General features: G+C 51.8%; 8 protein-coding genes across 8 annotated transcripts; 5 read left to right on the top strand and 3 right to left on the bottom strand.

The window, feature by feature from the left end:
• Positions 1–380: 380 nt before the first annotated feature.
• On the bottom strand, positions 381–3,830 carry MAA_06473 (pentatricopeptide repeat protein; the record flags this gene model as incomplete). Its single annotated transcript, XM_007824471.1, has 1 exon — positions 381–3,830. The coding sequence occupies one exon, from the start codon at positions 3,828–3,830 to the stop codon at positions 381–383; it is 3,450 nt and encodes a 1,149-aa protein (XP_007822662.1).
• A 2,997-nt stretch (positions 3,831–6,827) lies between these two features.
• Positions 6,828–9,080, top strand: MAA_06474 (DNA/RNA helicase, DEAD/DEAH box type; the record flags this gene model as incomplete). Its single annotated transcript, XM_007824472.1, has 1 exon — positions 6,828–9,080. The coding sequence occupies one exon, from the start codon at positions 6,828–6,830 to the stop codon at positions 9,078–9,080; it is 2,253 nt and encodes a 750-aa protein (XP_007822663.1).
• Positions 9,081–9,649: 569 nt separating this feature from the next.
• MAA_06475 (uncharacterized protein) lies at positions 9,650–9,976 on the top strand (the record flags this gene model as incomplete). The annotated part of the gene is made up of 1 exon (XM_007824473.1): positions 9,650–9,976. One exon carries the CDS (start codon positions 9,650–9,652, stop codon positions 9,974–9,976), a length of 327 nt encoding a protein of 108 aa, XP_007822664.1.
• Positions 9,977–10,268: 292 nt separating this feature from the next.
• MAA_06476 (Golgi apparatus membrane protein TVP15) lies at positions 10,269–10,993 on the bottom strand (the record flags this gene model as incomplete). The annotated part of the gene is made up of 5 exons (XM_007824474.2): positions 10,269–10,441; positions 10,503–10,571; positions 10,625–10,683; positions 10,827–10,898; positions 10,974–10,993. The coding sequence occupies 5 exons, from the start codon at positions 10,991–10,993 to the stop codon at positions 10,269–10,271; spliced, it is 393 nt and encodes a 130-aa protein (XP_007822665.2).
• Positions 10,994–11,612: 619 nt separating this feature from the next.
• Positions 11,613–14,231, top strand: MAA_06477 (elongation factor G; the record flags this gene model as incomplete). The annotated part of the gene is made up of 3 exons (XM_007824475.1): positions 11,613–11,801; positions 11,861–11,921; positions 12,004–14,231. 3 exons carry the CDS (start codon positions 11,613–11,615, stop codon positions 14,229–14,231), a joined length of 2,478 nt encoding a protein of 825 aa, XP_007822666.1.
• A 2,475-nt stretch (positions 14,232–16,706) lies between these two features.
• On the top strand, positions 16,707–17,282 carry MAA_11335 (glycylpeptide N-tetradecanoyltransferase; the record flags this gene model as incomplete). Its single annotated transcript, XM_011413323.1, has 1 exon — positions 16,707–17,282. The coding sequence occupies one exon, from the start codon at positions 16,707–16,709 to the stop codon at positions 17,280–17,282; it is 576 nt and encodes a 191-aa protein (XP_011411625.1).
• Positions 17,283–17,618: 336 nt separating this feature from the next.
• Positions 17,619–19,138, top strand: MAA_06478 (SUN family beta-glucosidase-like protein; the record flags this gene model as incomplete). The annotated part of the gene is made up of 2 exons (XM_007824476.1): positions 17,619–18,205; positions 18,277–19,138. The coding sequence occupies 2 exons, from the start codon at positions 17,619–17,621 to the stop codon at positions 19,136–19,138; spliced, it is 1,449 nt and encodes a 482-aa protein (XP_007822667.1).
• A 1,009-nt stretch (positions 19,139–20,147) lies between these two features.
• MAA_06479 (PCI domain-containing protein) lies at positions 20,148–21,984 on the bottom strand (the record flags this gene model as incomplete). The annotated part of the gene is made up of 3 exons (XM_007824477.1): positions 20,148–21,113; positions 21,244–21,544; positions 21,656–21,984. 3 exons carry the CDS (start codon positions 21,982–21,984, stop codon positions 20,148–20,150), a joined length of 1,596 nt encoding a protein of 531 aa, XP_007822668.1.
• Between the last annotated feature and the right edge of the window lie 574 nt (positions 21,985–22,558).

Here is a 22,558-nt window from a genome sequence, read left to right as displayed (position 1 = left end):
CTGCATGCCACGATGACCGCCCTCCCTTTCCCGTTGACCCATGTGTTGCTTCTCAAATGGCTTTTTATCATGCCCGAGTGGAGATGTGTCTATAAGTGGGTGACCACCCACGGAATCCAATGCCATTCAAACCTTGGCACGCCCAGCCTATCCAGAGGCCGCTCTCTTTTAGTAAGACCCTAAACGCCATGCCGATATGAGACAAAAAACACGAACCAGAAACCAGTATGTAATCAAAAACAGGCAATTGAGCCTCATATTAACAGCGACACCCCATAACACCTCTTAACCAATGCAACAGGGTATCAAAACAAGAGGCCCATCAAACAAAGGAAATGTCACCCTCAATATACCCACATTGAATTTTAAAGCAAAAAGCTTTACACAACAGGGGCCTCCCGGCCACCGCCAAGGAGTTCCAAGACCTTGTTCACCACAGCACTAGGATACCCACGAGTACGCATCTCTGAGACAACAGTCTCAGCCTGATCGCGCTGTTCAACGGCCAAGTAGGCCCGCGTCATAGCTTCGTAAGTGCTTGGCTCCCGCTTCTCACGAGCCACAGCATCATAGATTTCACGGGCTTTGCTGATATTGTTCTGGGCAGCCCAACCATGAATCAAGGTGTTGGCGATGTACGGCGTAAGTTCAACCCGCTTCTGTCGCATCTGGGCAAGGAGAGGCTCGGTATCGGCAACCTGGTGGTTGGCAACCATGGATTCAAAGAGTGCCTGATACAAGCTTGCATTGACAGGCACCAGTGATTCGCGAACAACAGAGTCGAATAGCTTCTTGGCCCCGTCAATATCATGCAGTACACAACCGCGGGCGTGAATTAGTGAAGAGTAGTGGACAGGTTCCGGTTGGCCGGAAGCACGAATCACCTCCAAGACCTTCTCAGCGGCAGGCATGTCGACGGGTTCCAATGTAGCATGAGTGTCGATAAGAAGTTTGAAAGTGTGAGAAGTAGGAGCGATGCCCTTGGCCTTCATGCGCTCGTAGTAGGCAAGTACTTTGGTCTTATCGCGCTTGGTAGTGAGAAAGAACTGCATCATACTATTATATGGCGCAGGACGTGCCTTATAGTTAGGCATCGCCTCCATCTCGTCGAACAGTTCCTCAGCGAATTTCTCGTCGCTTACACGGCACAGAGCGTTAACAATGGTTCCATATGTAACCGAAGTGGGCTTGATTCCTGAAGCCCTCATCTCAGCAAAGTAGAACAAGCAATCGTCGATACGGCGGGCCTTGCCCAACTTGCCAATGAGAGCGTTATAGAGGAAAGAGCTGGGCTCGACACCCTCGGACTTGGCCCTGTGAAATATTTGCACAGCTGCAGAAGCCTCATCAAAAGTCCTGGTGGAGTCTTTCAAGGTCGTAATGTAGAGACCATACGTATTTGCAGACGGAGCGGCGCCCATTTCCAAGAGCTCCTGATGGTACTGCTCGGCGCGGCCACGGTTGCCCAAGGTCAAGCAAGCAGCGACCATGGCATCGAGAATAGAGAACCAGCCATATCGAACAACTGCGTACTGAGCCAGCAAGGGCATGTCTGTTCGAGCCATGGCGAAAAGTTCGTGACACAAGTCCATCTTTCCATCTCGAGCGGCAGCAGAAATCAACTTTGCGTAGGTGATGTAGCGAGGATGACGACCAGCACGGCGAATGTTGCGGAAACGTCCAAGGGCGTCATTCAAGCGAGAGCCTTTTCGCCCATGGCCACCTTCAAGGTCCTCAGCAATGAGAGAAGAGCCCTTGAAATCCGTGTTGTGCGCATAAGGGTCGAAAGTGTCTTCAAAGCTAGCAACAGAAGGTGTTGGCATAAAGGGAGTGCCGTTGTGAGTTTGGGACGCGATCTCACGAGGATCGGTGAGGCCACGGCGTTCCATATAACGCCGGATGAAGTCAACGCCCTCGTCAATCTCTTCAGCTAATTCAGCTTCCGAAGCGCGAATTCTCTTAAACATCATCTCAGATTGAGCCAGACCCTCAGCGACCTGTCCAGATCCAATCAAGGCCACAGCATACATCACAGTGGGCTCAATGAAGTCGACAGTAGCCTTTACTTCGGGGTTGTTGAGCGCATGCCAGTACTTGGTAGCGGCAGCAACGTCGCCACCTCGGATACTCATGGCCAAAAGGGCCGTCGTAGGTGTGACGAGGGCCTGCGGGTCAGCTACGATATTGGCGTAAGCCTCGGTAGCGGTTATATTGTCGTTGTGGTCCGCTGCGACAGTGGCAATTCGGATCATAGCCTCGGACTGTGACTCGGCTTCAACAGACTGTGCCCATTGGAAGGCTTCTTGGTAAATGCCTCGAGAAATGAAGCCCTTGACAAACCCTGTGCTGACCAACGCATCCTTGATGTCCTTGGCACGAACGCCATACTCCTTGACGATTTTCTCGAAGAACTTCATAGCACCTTCAATTTTGTCGGAGACGACATAGGCGTTGATCACAGCCGCATATACCTCGGAGTCGACGCGGTCATGCAGAGTAGCTTTGCCTCCGTCTTGGGCAACGGCCAGGCTACGGTACTCGTTGTAGCACTCGACGGCACTGACTAGGTCGCCTCGCTCAGCAAAGGCGCTGATCATAGTAGGGAAAATAGAGGCAAATGGCACTGTCTTGGTGGACTCCATGTGCTCAAAAAGTCGAAGCATGTCTGAAACACGGCCAGACTCGGCACAGGCGGAGATCAACTGGTGATATGTCTCAGAGGAGTACATGGCCGCATCAACGTCCACCGATGAGTTGAAGAGCTTCATGGCAAGATCAAGTCTATCATCCTCACAAAGAATGGCATGTTCAAGCTCGTGAGAAGCGAGCATGAACTTGCCAGGCTCGTCCATGCCACCAAATCTTTGACGCTTGTCCTCCAGGGCCACCTTCATCTCAGACACCTCCACAGATCGAGAGGCCAACAGGCCAACAAGGATATCGTATGTATCGCTGTCAGGAGAAATCCGGCGACGGACCATGTCCGCATAGACGTCGAGTGCTTTGGATACAATTTCGATCTTCTTGCTAGGAATATGAATGGCAGCTACCAGCAGGGCATTGTATGCGCTGGCAATGGGCTTAACGCCAGTGGCCAGCATGGCCTCAAACACGGCAGGAATCTCGGCATATCGTCCAGCTGCCGACAGTTTGAAGAGGTGGTCAGCGTAAGACTGGGACTGGCGGTCGACATCGGGCGACGAAGTGCGAGCGATAGCTGGAGACTTGGATCTCCGGCCAGAGGGTGTTCCGGTTCGAGACAGAGGCACCGAAGAAGACTGCCCGACAGCAGGCGCATTTTCAGCAGCCTCCAGGAGCTTCCGCGCTTCAAGCTCTCTCTCAAGAGCGGCGTCAATGTGTGCGAGAGCAGCCTCATCTTCGGCAGAAATAGCCGAGTGAGTTTCCGATGCCGCAAGAGCCTCTGCCTCAGCGACAACCGCATCCTCACCTTGGAGGACGGTGGCGGCGCTAGGCTTCCACTCAATCTGCTTTGGGAACTCAAACTGCGTCCATTCCTTGTCAAGCTCGCCACTAGCTTGGTGCTTTTGCAAGGCCTCGAAGTAGGCGTCTAACGGTAAATGGGTATGCGCATTTTTGTGGTCGGAAGCGCCGTTGAGATCCTTGTGGAAAGTCGAATGAAACTGGAGGGCGGAAAGGCCGAGTCGGTTGGTATGTCGACGTCCAAAGACCGGGCGGTTCTGCGAGTTGAGAACGTGTGGATGAGTAGCAGCTACGAAAGACTGAGCGTAGCCATGGGTTGTGATGGACTTTGCGACAGTAGATCCTTGACGGATAAAATTCGAGTACAGCGAGGAATAGATGGTGGGCATTTAGATTACACCTGGGGGGGAGAAGACTGTGTGCTTTGGGTGTCAGCAGGAGAGGCTCTCTTCCCATGTATTCAGAGTTGTGCTTGCGGGCACAACGGGATTCGGTTACAGGGCAGAGGAGAAGTACGCACGGGGAGATTAAATAAATACGTCGATTGCAGGTTCATTTGACAGCGATCTTGCCGTCAAACGAACGCGCGGTCCAGGTGAGGAAAAAATGATGATTGTTTGGAGATTAAGAAAGGTAAGGAAGGAAGGAAAAGAATGCCAATAGCAAAAACGAGGTGCAAAAATTTGGCCTTGGATGGTGCAGGCAAATCTTGGTATGAGTAATGGACTGGTGGGATCGGGGGAAATGGCGTGGGCGATGAAGAGCGAAGTACCGTGTAGTTAAGAGGGACAGGTGTGGGGATGCCCTTGGGAAGGAGCGAGGGCGTTTCCATTTCTGAAGGTGAACGGGCCAACATGCGGGCCACTGAAGACCAGTTGCCGGTTTGGACGGGAGCAATTGACATGGATGCGCAATCGACGCGCGGGACTAGCCAGAGGAGGATACGGAAGAGCAGGGGGGAGCCACTGAGCGCCCCAGGTGCCTCCTGAGCGCCCGTCAGCCTGTCAACTAAACGAAGTACTACTCATCTGTGCTCAAATGCCCCAAATGCCGCACATCACCCTCATGTTTTTGCCTGGAAGTTTACGGGCAGGGCTGCGTGCTGAGGTGCAGACACTAGCAAGTGGTGGGTGTGCAGCTCCCTCGGTTGTCATTTTGGCCTCTGGCGTGTTGATTGATGGCATCACCCATTCTACATACACGAGCGGTTGTGTGCTTCCCAGTTTGTAATGTCGTGCATGTAGGAGTACGCAGTAGTACTGCTAACCACTTTGCTCCGGACACGCTCACGCAAGACTTGACCAGCTACTGGCCGGAGCCCATTGAAAACGGGTCAGTGTGGCAGGGCGACAGATAACAAGCCATGGCCCAAAGATATGCATAATATACGTGCCTAGGTACACAATAATAGTTATTTATTACGAAAAAGCTCCTGCGTCAAACAAGTTTGTTGTCGGCCAAGATGCATAAATTTCCTACCTCATGTCCACATGGAATCGCGTCAGGAGCGCCAACGTTCGCGGCTGTTCTAAACATTGTCTAGCGCAGGTATGGAGTAGCGAGTACTAGCCAACCACGCCCTACTCGGTCTGCAAAAGATGTAGTAGTACGTACTCCGTTCATGGCCCGGCCGATGTGAAGCACACGGTTGAACGGCAGCCCGAATGGCAGCCTGGCCAAACTGTCGGACAGATTGATTAGACGCAGTTGCAAGGCCATGTTGTCCTCGTCGAACCGCACACGCGACAGCTGCCAGGCTGCCAGGCATCTTACGTGCGCGCCGACGCTGCGGGATGACGAACATGATGTTTAGCTGGAAAGCCACCACCACCATGGCGCAGGGCGAAACCTTGTCCATTGCGCCGCATCCACACCATCGAGAAGAAACCGGCCTTGGTCGCATGCGAGTGCCTGCCCTCGGTGGAGGCCATGGAAGAAGCCGGGAAGCCTAGCGGCCGCCTGTCAGCCTGTCGGGTCGCATCCGATGGAAGCCCATGGCATCTTGAGCTTGGCCAGAAAGCCCAGGCCTAATTTTGGGAAAATTCTACTCCATAAGCGGGCCTTTTTTCGTCCTCACCACTCTAATTTCACGTAAATGTCATGCACGGGGGGCAAAAGGAGCAGGGCAATGTCCTTCTGCTTTCCAGAGAGGGAATACAGAGACACTGGCACGTTTGCTCGCTGTGGGCAGACAGTTCTGGCGGGATGCACCAGTGACCGGCGACATCAATTGTTACTATTGAGACGTCAACGGTCAAGTTCATGCTATTTTGTAGTGCTCTGTGGAAACTCAACCCTCACCAACTAGCGGCGGTGACTCAGTGGCACATGCAACGCCCAGCTGCCCTGAAACCGTCAAGTCCATGTCAGCGCCGGCAGCCGCCAGGGCACCGCCCTATTACATCAATGATTGTACCCAGCCAGCGCCTGAGACTAGGACTTGGCTCCATAAGTACTGACATGGAGGTAAGTGTCCACCTACCAGACCCTTGGGACCCTACGTGTCCAGTACCAGACGCCCTGTAGTTTAGCGGGCCATCAATCTCTCCAATCCCCAGCTTCTTCTGCCAGGCTTTAGCCGTCACATGGCCTTTGGCACGATAATCTCCCGCCAGGACACTCGGATGCCCCGGAGACCTCAGGACGCCAGGCTAACGGTCCAGCACCCAAGCCACGAGTCGCCGAGCCATCGCATCTCGGTCTTTTCAGAAGCCCGGCCCCGAAACGCCAGGTCCAGTTCATCAACTGTCAGTTGGGTTTGGTATGCTGGAAGCCCGTTCCCGAGCAAACTCGGATTTAGGCCAACATTCAGGAATCAAACCATGAGATGCGACAAGGGGAGTTTGGATCACCCCGCAATATCAGATGTGGTCATGTTCACCAAGTTTTGTCTTCATTTATTATTAAGAATAAACCGACAATGCCCAAGCACTACTCCGTACCTAGGTGAATAGATAGCTGCTTGGACAGGTACTACAAAGGTTTACAGCATCCACATGTGAATGTAAAAGGTTTCGATCCATGCCCGCCGTGTCCATGCTCTTGGGTCAAACTTGCATTGAATTCTTGGCATCTAGATTGCCGGCCCGTCCAAATCAAACCGCGCAGGCCATCCTGATGGTGTAATATCAATCTACTAGTACTACCCTTAGGTGGTTAATTTGTATACTCATGCCTTTCTTCTTGCCTTACCCTTTTACGGAGTAGTACTACACATGTTGTACATCGTCACTCACGCAGGCTGGCCCGGGTGGATCCACCATCTTATCGATAAGGCTGGATACCGCTTTCCAGAAAAAAAAAATAAACCAGCGACACCTCTGATGTTGAAGATCCAGCCCCAGCCCCACCATTATCAACAATTGAACCACGAACAGTTATCAATCATGGCGGATGATGGTATGCTTCTGAATTTTGAGCTGGGCTCTGGGCCTCTCCAGACCCAGGTCAAATATAAAGGCGGTCGATGGCGAGACAGGAAGCGCGCTGAGAGGAGCGCAAACCTGCGGCAAACCCGTCCCTCCTCCGACCAAACGCAAAACGACGACAGCTTTCGATCGTCAAAACGGCAAAGAGTCAATCACGACACATCAGGAATTCAGCCAAGCTACGGACAAACCTCTCGATATAATCGATCTGGCCACGATGCCGTAGAAAATGATGGTCCCGATCAGCATAAGTCCGACCCCTCGGCTAAGGGTAATCGCCAGGTTATCTCGCGCCTCTTTTCCTTCAATCCAGCTCAGACGACCGAAAGTAAAAAAGAAGAAGAAGAAGAATGGAAAGCACCACAACCCACCAATGCGCCACTCACCGATGTTGCCAATTTTGGTTCACTGACCCTCTCCACTCGACTTGTCGATGCCTTGGCCAAGATGAACCTCGAACGTCCTACCGCCATTCAACAAAAAGTCATCCCGCATATGCTGTCTAATAGTGGCGACGCCTTTGTACAAGCCGAAACTGGTTCCGGAAAGACATTTTCTTACCTCCTCCCCATACTGCATCGAGTTCTGATGCTCAGCAGTCAAGGCGACGGCAAACAAATACATCGAGATTCCGGTATATTTGCCATCATCGTTTCACCTACCCGAGAGCTTGCGAAGCAAACACATACCGTCCTTGAGCAGCTTATCAGACTCTTTCCATGGCTGGTATCGACCGCAATCACTGGTGGAGAGTCCAAAAAGGCCGAAAAAGCAAGGATTAGAAAGGGTGTTAACTTTCTGGTTGCTACACCCGGACGTCTGGCTGATCACATTGACAACACAAAGGCTCTGAATATGGGCACTGTCCGCTGGCTTATTCTGGACGAGGGTGACCGACTGATGGACTTGGGCTTCGAGGAGGATTTGAAAAAGACCATTGATGCTCTCAAGAATGTCCCGGTCGCCAAAACTACAGAAAACGGAACATCTCTCGAGAGTCTGCCCGCGAGACGAGTCACTGTGCTGTGCTCAGCTACTATGAAGATGAATGTTCAAAAGCTGGGAGAAATGAGTCTTGCCGATGCAACGTTTTTGGCTACCGAAAAGAGCGACGACGACAAAATTAACGAGGACATTGTTCACAAAGCCCCGGCCCAATTACACCAAACGTACATTATCGTTCCTTCCAAGCTTCGTCTAGTGACGCTCACGTCATACCTCAAATCTGTCTTCTCCAGGCGTGGACGCACTATGAAGGCCATTATCTTTATGTCATGCGCTGACACCGTTGATTTCCATTATGAAATGCTCCGCAACCCCAACGAGACAGAGTTGCCAGCAGCTGCACAAAAGGAAAAGGAGCTAATTGAGAAGACAGTCTCCAAGGCTGCGTACATCACGTCACCCGCAAGCCCAGACGTCATTTTGCATAGAATGCATGGCTCGCTCTCTCAACCGATCCGGACAGCAACCCTGAAATCCTTCTCCGCCTGCAAGTCGCCATCCCTGCTCATCACCACCGACGTGTCATCTCGAGGCTTAGATATCCCATCCGTGGATTTGGTCATTGAGTACGATCCAGCATTCAGTTTCGCCGACCACATCCACCGCGTGGGACGAACAGCCCGTGCCGGTAGATCTGGCGACGCCACGCTCTTCCTCCTTCCCGGGACCGAAGAAGGCTACATTGAGCTCCTCAAATCCTCGACCCCTCCCTCGTCCCAATCATATGAGAACATCCTCAAGACGGGCTTAATGAACAAGCTTGAGTTCCCTGTCGAAACCTCCGCCACCCCCACAGACGGCCAATCATACCACGATAAAGCTGAATCACTACAGCTTCACTTTGAACAGCGCCTCCTCAACGACAACAAACGCCTGGAGCTCGCACGCAACGGCTTCAAGTCTCATATCAGAGCGTACGCAACACATATCCGTGAAGAACGAGTCCACTTTGACATCACGCAGCTGCACCTGGGGCACGTCGCGAAAAGCTTCGGCCTCCGCGATCCACCTGGCGGCATAGGCGCGGGTATCGATCGCAAAGCCAAGAAGAAGAAGGGCTCGGCCAACCACAAGGATCGCCACTCTTCCTTCAAGGACGACGACACTTCATCAGCGGCTGTGGATCAGAGGCCAGCCATGGATATTATTAAGCAGAAGAGCATGATGTTGATGAGTGGCGCCGCAGATGAATTCAACATTGGTTAAGTTGAGCATCGCCTTTCCAAACCAAAAGAAAGAGGGGGGTTGGTTTTCACATGGAAATACATTATTTAGCTCTTGTTGGCGTAGCGAAAAGCCTAATCATGTCTTTTGTCTTGTTTTCGTCTCCTGAATAGTATATGCAGCATCACATGAGATTCCCGTTGACCCAACGATACACGATCCCCCCCCATCCATCCAAGGACTTGACTTCCTAAAACGCACAATCCATCCCAGTAGCCCCGAGCCCCGGATTTCATGTAAACAGGATTTCGCATGGCCCCTTAGAGCACACTAGTGCCTATCACTCAGCGGGTTCGCCAGACGTTGGGGATTTTGCCATGATGATGCCAAGCCCACCACCCACATGACGTCAGGATTATCACGCTGGTCCTCCGGAAACTTGTTTACGCGAATCATTGTACACCACTGAATACAAGTATAAATATCACGAGTATCTCGGTTGTTTCCACTTGATAAGAGGGATCTTAGACTGCAAAAAAAAGATCAAATCTCTGAAAACAAAACAAAAAAAGACACAATTTTTTCTACTTCATATCCGAGAACAAACAATCATGGCAGATCAAAAGGCTACTAGCGCAGTCAATAATGCGACTGATAATGTTTCCAACCAGGCAAACAATGCTGGCGACCAGGTCCAAGGCGGACTTGGATTCCTGACCAGCACGCTTGGCAACACTGTCGGCGGCGTGTCCCGAACGGTTGGAGGCGTCACCGGGGCTGCGACCAAGGGACTGGGAGATACGGTGAACAGCGTGGGCGGCGACACAGTCAGGCCAGTGGGCGACGGAATTACTTCACTTGGAGGTGGTCTTCAGGGTGGTATCAATAGTGTTGCAGGGGGGGTTGAGAATGCCGGAAACTGGAACAAGAAGCAGTAATATATAGTATGACACGGATGGAATAATACTTTTGGTGTTTTTTTAATTCTTCGTATCAACTTTGCGCCTCTCCGTACCATGTTCGTAAGTCGAACAAACCGTACCGTTCTAATCCTTCTTCTTTTTCTTCCCAATAAAAAGTACTTGCATTCACACTCTATGAGGGTTCGTGTCAAAGCATTTCAAAACCGATTCGCCAGAGTCATTCTTGACTGTAGTCGTGACATTTGCCACGGATTATGCAACAAAAAGCGCAGCGCTCCCTTTCAGGGGAACTTCCGGGCATCGTTGCTTAGACCTGCTCGGCACCCCAGCCTGCATCGGCCTCGCGCATGTTGCTAGGTGGCTCGATCGAGGGGATGAATTCGAGAGCAATGTAGCCGACACCGACAATGCCGACAATGCTGCCAGCAATGTTTCTGAGGACGTGCCCGCCAAGAAGAAGACCACCAAGAAGGATATAGACTACGATATGGAGTTAGATTTACTTTAGCCGCAGCCATGTCTCGTCTATGTTTCCACTTACAGATACCTCTTCCAATGAAGGAGAAGAGGAAGTTGGCGTATCGAGATACCTGAGGAGGGATCTGGAACTCTGAGATTTGTTAGCTGCAGTATCGTTTACAACTGACGTCACTAGACATTTACCAAGCAAGGCAATAGCAAGACCGAAAACGATCATGTAAGCGCCCAGGATAATCGATTGCCTGTCATCATCTATTAGCTTATGTGGTCTCGACGTCGCTTCTAGAGGATTGCGCTAGGCGGGAGCGTCTGTGTCTGCGATCGTAGTCGCGAATCGAAACCCCGCCAGCAAGGATGGAAACTTTTCTAAGCGGCGACAACGTACAGCTGGAAGCCGAAAATCGAGGCGATGCCACCGAGAATGGTGATGACCGCAACGGCCAAGTTGACAATTCGACTATATATTGAACATGCAAACGTCAGTGGCTGTCGAGTTTGGGGAGGGCAAAGCTGCTTGCCATGCGACACATACAAAATGTCAGAGAGCTCCATGATGATGAACGAGGGATACGATGCTGCGGTCTACAAGATAACGCAAAGCCCAGAGATAGAGACGGATATAAATACAAGCGGCAAAGGGGGGCGCTATCGATATAGATCCAGGCAACAGCTTTATGCTCTAGGGCGGAGCGGTGATGGCTGGAGCAATTGGTTGCGCGTCGCAAAAGAGGTGGTGGTAAAGTGAAGAGTCGATTGGGACTGAGTTGACGCCGACACTGACGTTACCGGCTGAAGTGTCCAACATCAGGGGCGACGCAATGATGGGTTGGATAAGTGGGCCTAGAAGAGGCAGCAACAAGCGAGCAACGTGGAAGGGGCTATTCACCGCCTACCGGTTTTGAGCTGGAATGGTCAGTAAGGCACAAACCTGAGCTTCAGGAATTCTGCCACTCTGGCGACTGCCAAGCTCCAATACTGCTTGCTGGCTGTCGCGACAACTGACGGCTTCGTGGGACAATTTGCGAAACAAAGACAGTACAAAGTCTCCGAGGTTCTTTGATCCCATGACTGTCACAGTACTCTAAGTGTAGACATTGGCGGACTCGTTGGGCGTTGAACCCCAATGAAGTGGACTCCGATGACCAAAATATCCCATCGGCAATAACTCAACATGATTATTCTATCCTTGTGTCGGAGGATGTCGCCTTCTCGGAGGAAACTGGCGCATAATTTAGGACACGGCGTGGTATTCAAGTCAATAGCGCTCAGCCGACGCACTCTGCATAGCCAAGCTGCATCCCAGCAAGATGCTGAAGTACAGAGCATCCGCAATATCGGTATAATTGCTCATGTTGATGCCGTATGTTGGTGCAATTGGTAGTATTGTTTTGTAAATGGTTGACTAATTGCGAAATTCAGGGTAAAACAACAACCACAGAGCGCATGCTCTACTACAGCGGCGTCACGCAAAGAGTTGGAGGTGAGTTGCGATACATGCGCCGTTTGATATGTGATATTCCATGATGCCAAAGGCAAATTCATCAACTGACCCTAACCTCTAGATGTCGATGCTGGAAACACCGTCACTGACTTTCTGGAGCTGGAGAGAGAGCGAGGTATCACGATTCAGTCTGCCGCCATTACCTTCAATTGGCCGAAAGCTCAGAATTGTACTCCTGGCACTCGTCCCCAGACGGTTAACTTGATTGATACACCTGGCCATCAAGACTTTAGATTCGAAGTTGATCGATGTCTTCCCATTCTCGATGGTGCTGTCTGCATCATTGATTCGGTCAAAGGTGTTGAAGCCCACACAGAACGAGTTTGGGGCTCTGCGCAAGAATTCAAGATTCCTCGCATCGTATATTGCAATAAGCTGGACCGTGAGGGTGCATCTTTCCAAAAAGCGGTGTTGGAAATTGGCACAAGGCTCAAGGGCTGGCCTCTCGTATGCCAAATCCCATGGTGGGAAAAGGAAGTGTTTGTTGGTGTGATAGACATCATCAACAGCATCGGGTACAGATGGAAGTCGGAACGCGAGAAGATTCACTATGGACCAGGTGAGTTGAAGGAGAGGCTTTCTGCTTCAAACCCTGACCTACTGGCCGAAATGCAGCTGGCAAGGCAACGTTTAATTGAGGGCCTGGCCGATTTTGATGAGGCAATCATGGACGAATTCCTGGCTGAGAATCCTGATATTCCAAATTCAATGCTGAAGCAGGCCATCCGGCGCGCCATTCGAAGCGGAGACGGACGGGTCATTCCGGTATTCGCTGGCTCTAGCTTTCGCCATATCGGTGTTGAGCCATTGATGGACGCCATCACCGATTATCTGCCAAACCCAGCAGAACGACCGGATGCTGAGGTGCGAGTTGGGTCCGCCAAACACGGGCTTCACAGCGTTTTGGACAGCAAGGGCAAAAAGACAGCAGCAAACATTGCCTCTGTAGCATCCATCTTCAAGGTCGTCACTCATCCAAAGGAAGGTGTCATCAGCTTTGTCCGAGTCTACCACGGCACCCTAACTCGTAATGCTTCGAGTTTCAATACCAATATCAACGCCCAGGAGCGTCCCATGGGTATCCTTCAGATATCGGCATCAAAAACACAAGATGTGCAAGAGCTCACAATCGGGCAAATCGGCGCTCTCCGAGGCCTGAAGAAAGCCCGAACTGGAGATACGTTGATTACGACTGTGGGCGGCAAACCGGTTCCAGAGCATCTTCGCCATGTCCAGATTCGACCTCCTGAAATCCCACCTCCGGTGGCATTTCTACAAGTGGAACCATATGGGAACGTCGCGGCGCAGGAGCTACAGACGGCGCTGGAAAATGCTTCCAGAGAAGATCCCAGTCTTAGATGGGGCCGAAACTCAAAGACGGATCAATTCACAATTCAGGGAATGGGCAAGCTCCACCTGGATGTGTCTCTTTATAACATTAGACAAAAGCATAGGATCGATGCTGAGTTTGGTCAAATCGAGGTTGACTACAAGGAAAGTGTGACTCAACCTACCAAACCACAGTACACAGTCTTTGATAGACCGGTCGCCAGCAAACCGGGCAAGGCTGCCTGTACAGTAATATTACAGCCTATTGATGAAGAAAACCGGCACGCCCTCCTGGAATCTGGTATTGAAATAGACGGCAATATTTATGAGATTGAAGTTCCCCAGTCGCAGGAATCGTCTACTTTGGCCTTTGACGTGGAAGAGGCTCGACATCAGCTTCTTAACGGAGCCATTGCTGGATTGGCACGGGGTCCTCGCCGAGCCTCGCCGGTTCACAGCTGCCATGTCAAGGTCAGTCTTGACACCTCTGAGGGCTCACTCGAAAGCCCTACAGGTGGGCATTTCAGCAGTGTCGCCAGAACGGCGGTGCAAAATACGCTTCGAGACGCCTTCGACAAGCAACAGATTGGGGTTCTAGAGCCCATCATGCTTACGCACATTACTTGCCCGGAAGCGACGGCCGGAACCGTCCAGCACGACATTACAGCTGGCGCCGGCGGGCAAGTCCTTGAAGTCAAGGATAGGTCTGCCGAGTCCATGGGCGACGACTTGATTGATGTGACCAAGATTTACGCTCCACCCGATCCGTACGACTCAGTGACGTCTCTGAGGGGCAAGAGGTCGACGGACAGGATGGTCGAGATTGTAGCCAAGGTGCCATACAAGGAAATGCTAGACTACGACGACCACCTACGAAGTAAGACCGCTGGACGCCATTCCATGACCATGTCTTTCGACTCATTTGCGAGGGTGGTCGGGCACAGGGAGAAGATGTTGTGAGCTACCCCGTGTAGATGTGTATGCATGTATGTGTATGTGTAATATTTAGCCTTTGTATGATGGAACAGAGATGTCCCTTGATGAACATGACAGTGTCATGCTCAATGCCTGGATGATGGCTAGGGTAGTAGTATATCAATGCGACAGCAGTGTTGTATAATGTTGCTAGCCGCGTCACACGAGTATCCCGAGAGGAGAGTGAAGGTGCCACAACAGTCGTCCAAGAAATGTACTCGATGCAGGATACAACAACAGCAACAGAACGTATGTACACTATTCCCTGCTAGTTTACAAAATTGGCTGTTGATGGGCATCTTTCGACCTAGCTCACGATGGACTAAAAACATTGCGCGCGTGAGGTGTCATGGCGCCGATACGAGCAAGAGAAATACTCGTCACCACAATTCACGAGACCATGGTCGTACTCGAGCTCTGATGTGGCCACGAAGCTGCCTGCCATATCGAGGAGCGTGCCGTTCTGGTATTCCTATGCAACGTCTCAGAGCGGATACAACATGGTAAGGATATGTACAGATCTCAATACTAGGGAACCATGAGGCTTGAGGTCAGCATGATGATCGTATGCATGGATCGCTGGGCATGATGGCAGTCTTTTGATTCACTACGCCACTTGTCAATACCGCACCCCATCGGAGTGCATAAATCTACACAGGCCCCTAATATTCATGTCAAGGCCGAAATCATTTGCAACGCATATTGGGTTGGTCGTCGGCCTTTCTTCGTGGTTGCCTACCCTAAACAGCCGTTGTGCCGGACAACCGGCTTGGAGGGCATTTCACGGTTCGTCCATCGTCTCGCGACAATGTGTTTACTCTGAGGCTGGAATGCGGCACAAACAAGCTTCACTGAACTGGTTTGTGTACATAGATACTGTGCATGAATAATTATGCTTCTTGTACGGAGTACGGAACAAGCCCATCATGGCTAGGGAGCATCATCATGGATGATCATGCGGTTGCATGGTGACTTCGAATGTTGTGCTAGTCAACTCACGTGCGATATTCGTACGACTTGTGCGTGGAGATGATGGTTGTACAATGGTTGTACAATGGTTGTACGGAGTACGATTCCGATTCCTTTCCCTTTGCTCAAAGCCTGCACTAGGTCAAAGTAATGGTGCAGGTCGGGCCACCAGCAACAGCATCATCATCTACAAAGTTTTCGGAGCTGGGAGTTTAGGCTCAAGCCTATGTATGTATGTAGCACTCCGCATCCTGGAAGGAAACGTTGGATTTGTGAAAATCGACTATTAATGCATGGCAGCGGAAGTGGAAGAAGCCACGTATGACGCTTCAAGACGAAAAAGCTCATATCCTGTTCTTTGGTTCGCCCAAAAGGACGAGGTTGCCTCCGTAGGGGCCAAATCAGGGAACCCAAAAAGTGAATTGCTTGGGGCGGCGACAAGAATTGACTCATGAAAAGATGCCTGTAGTATTCCTCCACAGCGATCGGAGGGAAGAAGCCAAATGACGCATTCGATCCAGGGACGTAAAGAGCCGTCCCAGGCAACAAGGGAGCATGATTTGGCCCGAGCATACATAGGCGAGACGAGCCGGTAGGGTCGTGGGCATTAAATACAAGGATGCTGCATTAATCGCGTTTGTGACGGTAGTAATACTCGGCAGTCTCTGTCCTTAATCGGCTGCAACCACGGCCAGGCTGAGGGTCTAAGAAGAGGAATGGACCCGGCTTGCCAGTTTCTTTTTTTTTATGAGGTGCCCCATCATGCGTTGTTTATTAATTTCTCTCCCCCTTCTTCCCAATCAGGACGTCTCGGAATCATAGCGCGAATAGATGTCTCAGCAATGTCAACACATGCCAACGCGCTTCAGGATGTAATGTGGCTCACAGTACGGAGTATGTACATACAACCAGACAGTACTCTTGACAGAGCTCAAGGCGCCATCACCACATGTTGAGTGTGGCCCAGGTCAACAGAACTAGTAGTTTAGTTTAGCCAGGGACAGTCCTGGACAGGACGCAGGTGCCACAAGCAGATGTCAGATTTTTGCCAGATTTGCCAAAACCATCGCGTGCGTCTGATTGGACCGATGGCCCCTGCCCAGGGTTGAAAGTCTGTGCGTTGGCGGCGAATGATAGGGCCATCTTGAAACAGTGCAATTATCAGAATTTCCTTTATGCTTCCGAGCCCCGTCCAGTGTTTAATTGCGTTCCTTTGTACATGAGCCCGCAGCAACAAGTCGTGACAGTTGAGCGCTCGTACAGAAAGACGACTACCCTTAGTACCCAAGTAGGTACGGAGTAGGTAGTTACTAGGTGGTTGGTAGGTAGAGCTGCTCGAAGGCGTGGACCGGCGTTGTATGTACTCCGTATGTACGTGTGTACTCGGGACTGATTATTATTCCTTGTGTGTCGTGGTTTGGGCCAGTGTAGGGCTGTCCTAAGCTAGATGGACAGGCGCAGGCGCAGGAGTCGAGGATGGATGGATATTCGATGGATCAATGGTGGGCGGGCCGGCGCATGTTTTTGGTTGTCGACTTCATTTCCGGCCAACCCATCTCTGCGACCCGTGGCTTTGCCCTCATTTCGTTTTGGCCGTTGGCGCCACCTGGTTGGCCAGCAACGGTCTTGTACCTGCGTCGTTCCTGCCTTAGACCGCCTTGCCAGACTGGGGGAGGCGCAGAGCTTCCCGCCGATTGGCAACGGCCCGCAGACGTCTCACAGTCAGGCCGCCACACTTGGGGGCACGGATGGAGCGCAATTTCACCAGCACTCGCTTTTCGCGCCCCCCCGCCTTCTTCTCATCATCCGGCCTCGAGCCTGGCCTCGGACACAAACAAGGCTGCTGGATGCGGCCCTCCAGAAGTTCCTCCCAAGATGGACGCCCAATCACCCCCCGGGTTCCCCGTCCCCCCGTCTCCCCCAATTCTCGATTGGGAGTTGTGGGTGGCTCGAGGTGCTCAGCTCGATATTGCCGTCTCTTGGCCCTCACTCCTCCTCCTCTTTGTCCTCTCTCCCCATCTCCAGAGCTTAAGCCCGTTTGCTAAACTCCTGATGCCTGGTTACTGAATTCGCTCATTACTTGTTCTTTCCTTTCGTCCTTCCTTTGACCCTCGTCGCTCATTACTAAATTGACTGTCTAACGTCAACGCCGCTCTCTTACATGGAACCACGTCTTCTCTAGCAGTAATATAACGGATAACAACTCGAAACAAACGGATCGCCCTCCAACTGAAACGTACCCTCGTCGTTGCCAGGTGCCGCCACTCTCGAAACGGATCAGCATTCGACAACCACGCGACGAAACCTGGCGCTCAACGTCCCAGTCTTCGATAGACTTTTGGACCCTTGTATACTTGCCAACGCCCTCTCAACTTGGTCCGTCAACTCAAGTCATACAACATCATGAAGAGCCTGATCTTTCAGGTCATCCTTGGCACAGCGGCCGTATTCATCGCTGGATGCGATGCCACCTCTCACCATCATCGGATGCACCAGGCGTACCAGCGTTTGGCTCATCCTCACGGCCATGTTCACTCGCGAGCCGAGTCCAACGTCCTAGTCAAGCGAGGAACCTGCGCCTTTCCTACTGATGACCCCAACCTCGTTGCTGTCACCCCTGATCAGAAGAATGCGGGATGGGCTATGAGCCCTGATCAAGAGTGTAAGCCAGGCAGCTACTGTCCTATTGCCTGCAAGCCCGGCATGGTTATGAATCAATGGGATCCGGATTCGACGTATACTTATCCTGCCTCTATGAATGGTGGATTGCATTGCGACGACAACGGCAACGTCAAGAAGCCTTTCCCCAACAAGCCCAACTGTGTTGAAGGAACCGGGTCCGTCAAAGCCATCAACAAGTGCAAAAGTCACATGTCCTGGTGTCAGACTGTTCTACCTGGCAATGAGGCCATGTTGATCCCTACTCTTGTCAAGTCTGAAGCTGTTATCGCTGTTCCTGGCTCTTCGTACTGGCAGAGCACTGCCGCTCAGTAAGACTTTCCCTTTCCCCATGTATATGGAACATATTCATGCAGATAGAAACTCGAACTGACTGATTCAGCTTTTACATTAACCCTCCTGGTACTGGTACCGATGGCTGCATTTGGGGCACTGAAGACAAAGCCATTGGTAACTGGAGTCCCTACGTTGCTGGCGCCAACACCGACAGCAATGGCCAAACTTTTGTCAAGATTGGATGGAACCCTATCTGGGAATCATCCGGCCTCAAGGGGACGAAGCCTGGATTCGGCGTAAAGATTGAATGTCCCGACGGTGGCTGTTCTGGCTTGCCCTGCCAGATCGATCCGTCCGCTGCCGAGGGCAGTGTTGCCAGCAAAGATGCCGCTGTCGGTGCCGGTGGTTCTTCTTTCTGTGTCGTCACTGTTGCCAAGGGCAGCTCTGCCCATATTGTGGCCTTCGATGGATCTGGCGGTAATAAGGAACCACCCAAGCAGTCTTCATCTGCTCCCCCCCCTCCTCCTCCCCCGCCCTCCACCTCCCAGCAGCCTACGACGACCCAGATCCCTACGACATCGTCTACGCCCCCTAAGCCAACCACCACCAGCGTCGCGCCGACTACGACTTCTCAGCCTACCACGACACTCGTCCCAACAACTTCGTCCTCGACATTGACGACCTCATCGTCATCCTCATTGTCGTCGTCGTCGTCATCCTCATCGTCAACAACATCATATGCTCTTCCTACTCTCATCCCTGGTATATTCCATGAAAACGGTACTTCGTTGAGCAACTCCACGACCACATTGGCGTCGTCCACAGCCCCCACAACTTCGATAGCCGAGACAACCGTCCCCAACCTCCCTATTCCCACCGAAAAGAAAGGAGAAGCTGGCCGGCAGCAAGGCAGTGCAGCTGTGGCCGGCCTCGTCGTGGCCCTCGTCGCAGCCGCTTGCTTGTTCTAGCTGGAATAATCTCTGTCTTGACGTTTGTAACGCTTCATGCTCATGGCCAGCCACATCTTCTCTTCGATGTCAAATTTTTGACCGAGTATTTACAACCTACAGAGCATACCGATCAACTTTGTCAATATCCTCGGTTGAGCTGCTCGTCATTTTTCAATTGTTGGGATCAAGCTGTCCCTTTTATTGTGGCTGGCTTCAATTTTTAGTAATTTTATCCGCGAAAGGCATTTCTTTATACCCATGACCGACTTGGGCTCCCTCAAGCGTGCCATTTGGATCTTAGCTTCATTTCTTACTATATATCAAACCGAATCCTATCGGCGATAGTGTTTATTGTCTATTGACACCTCTATCGGAGCCCATCGTATCTATTTTGCGGTACACGTTCGCACACTCTACATTTTCTTTTCTTTGAAAAGTGCTCTCTGCCTTTTCACCCATATTTTTCATCGATACCCTCTCGTGTCGGGAGATGCTTTCACATTTTTCGACTTCGGCCTTTTTTTTGACTGCGGGAAACGTTTTGTTGGTGGGGATTGGAGGTGTAAGGATACAAAAGCGTTTATTTATTTTTCAAGGGATATGATTGATGCATTTACAATCTGTATGGTAGCGCAGATGCTTTGGAAAATGGACGACGATCCTTGGGATAACTAGCAGCCTTCTAGACGTGCCCTTGCAGCCAAGTTCTCCTAGCCTTGCGTAACCTCGAGGTTGGAAAAGGAAAAACTTTGTTATTTTCAATATATAGATGAGATTCTTATGCTATGAATATGCACCCTACGGCGCCATTGAGCTACTTCGGGGCTGGTAGATGACAGCATTGAATTGGAATTCTCTCACCTTGTTACTTGATGACGTAGGGTATTTGCGTGATGTAGTAAATGCAATGTAATTCTCATCAAGGGGTATCTTGCCCAAACATAAATCCAGCCATGTTACAAAAAAACTCGGAGCACCACCTATTCTATTCGTGTTGTAGTTTTGACACTCACACCCACGCTGACACTCAACCCTTCACCCACCCAGGCACCTCGTTGATATCAAAATCTTCCTCATACCTCCTCTCCTGAATGGCCTGCCAAACCACGGGCCACCCCGCGACAACAGGGCCCTTGGCCTTGGCCCCTATAATCGCAAACCTCGCCTGCCCGTGAGCCACAAACCCATGCATCAGGCCCTGCTGCACCAGCGTGGCAACCACCATCTCCACATCGTCCAGCGTAATCTCTGCATTGCCCCAGATCAAACCCTCATTTGGGCGGAGCTTGGTCGGCCCTCGTGGCGGAGGAACAAGCGTCGTTTCCGCCGACTCTTGGACGTTGTTCGTCACGGCCCTCATAAACAACGGATTTGCCTGCGACGACGGCCTGCCCCGGGCGTTTGGATGGTAGTGGATCCAGCCTTCTAGTCTGCGCTGCACGTAGACGGCCGCTGCGTGCAAGTGGCTGATGTCGAGGGTGGCTGCTTTTCGGGAAGAAGCGTCCGCGGGCGGCACATAGGTCAGGACAAACGTCTTGCGAGCCAGCGAGCGCCATAGCAAAGGGCGCAGGCGGTGCGTCAGAGCTAGCAAAAGGCCCTTTTCGAAGAGCCACGTCTCGTGGGTGGCAAGGTGGTGCTGGAACTGGATAAAGTTTCCGGAGCGAACGGCTTCACAGAGCGGGACGAAGACGGATTTGAGCGTGGCCGCTTCGGGCCGTTGCATCAGCAGGTTCGAGGGGAAGCGGCCGAGGAGAATGTTGCAGGGGATGAGGTACGTCAGGATATTGGTGCGGTGGGAGACGAGCGGCGGCGGCGTTTGGAGGTAGGCCTGCTCGAGGCACAGGGCGGCGCGTTGGTAGTGCTGGTTGGACAGGTTGAAGCGGCCGAGATAGTAGAGAAAGGTGACGCGTTGGGAGGCAGGGTAGAGGGATAAGGGGGGTGAGATGGTGGATATGTTGACGAATATCATCTTGGCGAGGTTTGTTCTTCGACACTTTTTGCCAAGGTGTGTATTAGTCGCGTGTTACTCCCGTTTGCTTTTCCTTGCTTCTCTTCTTTGCAGATGCATTAAATTTTGACAAAGGAGAGAAGTGAGAGGTGAAAAGGGCCAAGGACGGACATACTGCGAATAAGAGCTTCAGGACAAGATTGGCAAACATGTACACGCCAACCTTTTTGCCCTCCGGCACCCTTCCCACGGAGCGATCCGTCAAACACGTGGTGAAGATCTTTTGGATAATTTCCGCAGACGACTCGGCGACGGACTTACCGCCGCTATCTTCGTCGACAGAACGGATGCGCCGCGTAAGATCAGGGCGTCTGTTGAGCTGGAGCGTGAAGCGCGCCAGGGTTACGGAGAAGGACATGCTTGCTTGCAGAAGCATGGCTCCGTAGGTGGGATGCGTGAAGGCCGTGCCGCAGGAGCTTTCTGATTTGTTAGCAACTCGGCCAAACAAAAAGGTCCAAGAGTTCCATGTATGCTGCGCGTGGCATGGGGGTGAGTTGAGTGCGGAACGGAACAGAGCAAAAACTCACTTCACCAACGCTGTCAGCAACTCGTGCGTTCCCAGCAAGTCGTCATAATTGATATCCCGCCAGAGCGTAAGGTAATCCTTCATAAATGACTGGAAACTCGGCCATGCTGCTGCCTGGCCATCCGGCACGTCGTCGTCGACGGGCAAATGCGTGTCGATGGCGGCTTCTAAGCCGCTGGCTGTGTTGAACTTGGCACGCAGCTCGGCGGCCATGTCGTAGTAGGATTTTGCTGAGTTGGGCTCCACTTGCAGCCAGGCGCGGAGGTTGTCGCCTTGCTGGAGACGCACATACTGGTTGATCTGGGTGAGGAATTGGGCGACGAGGGACATGGTGGGCAGCTGGGGTGCTGCGCGTGATGTGAAGGTGAGTGAGGTTGGCAACGTGGATGTGAAGGTGTGAGACGTGAGTGAGTCGAGGTTTCCATGTCTGGTTGGTGGGGACCGACGACTGGATGCTCTGGCGGCTGGGGACTCGAATGAACGAACAATGGAGCGAGGACCGTGTAAGTCGTCGCATTGAAGCCGACGTCGTAGCAAGTATACGAAAGCCAATATTTTCTCGTTTCTGTTGGGCAATTGCTGCGTTTGGATGCGAATCTATTCCAAGCCGCGAAACAGAGAAAGTCGCCATGGATTGCACTCATTCCTGATGGCTCAGAATAACCAGAAATTTACCAGACCATTTGACATGGGAAGATGGACACTGGCTTCACTTTTCGAGCCGCTTCAGCAGGGGACATGTTCTCAACAAGGCGTCGTAGCGAACAAAGGTTCCAACATCTGTTTGCCAATGTTTCCTCAGCTTGCATACGCCGCCAATTCCATATTGATCCCGATATTTGCATGTAATTCCTTATTCAAAATGGCTACCCAATGTCCATCCATTCCCTTAATGCGCTTAGCT

This window comes from Metarhizium robertsii, assembly GCF_000187425.2.
Source record: "Metarhizium robertsii ARSEF 23 chromosome Unknown MAA_Scf_6, whole genome shotgun sequence".
In the NCBI taxonomy this organism is placed as follows: domain Eukaryota; kingdom Fungi; phylum Ascomycota; class Sordariomycetes; order Hypocreales; family Clavicipitaceae; genus Metarhizium; species Metarhizium robertsii.
This window is presented reverse-complemented; position numbering and strand designations above follow the sequence as displayed.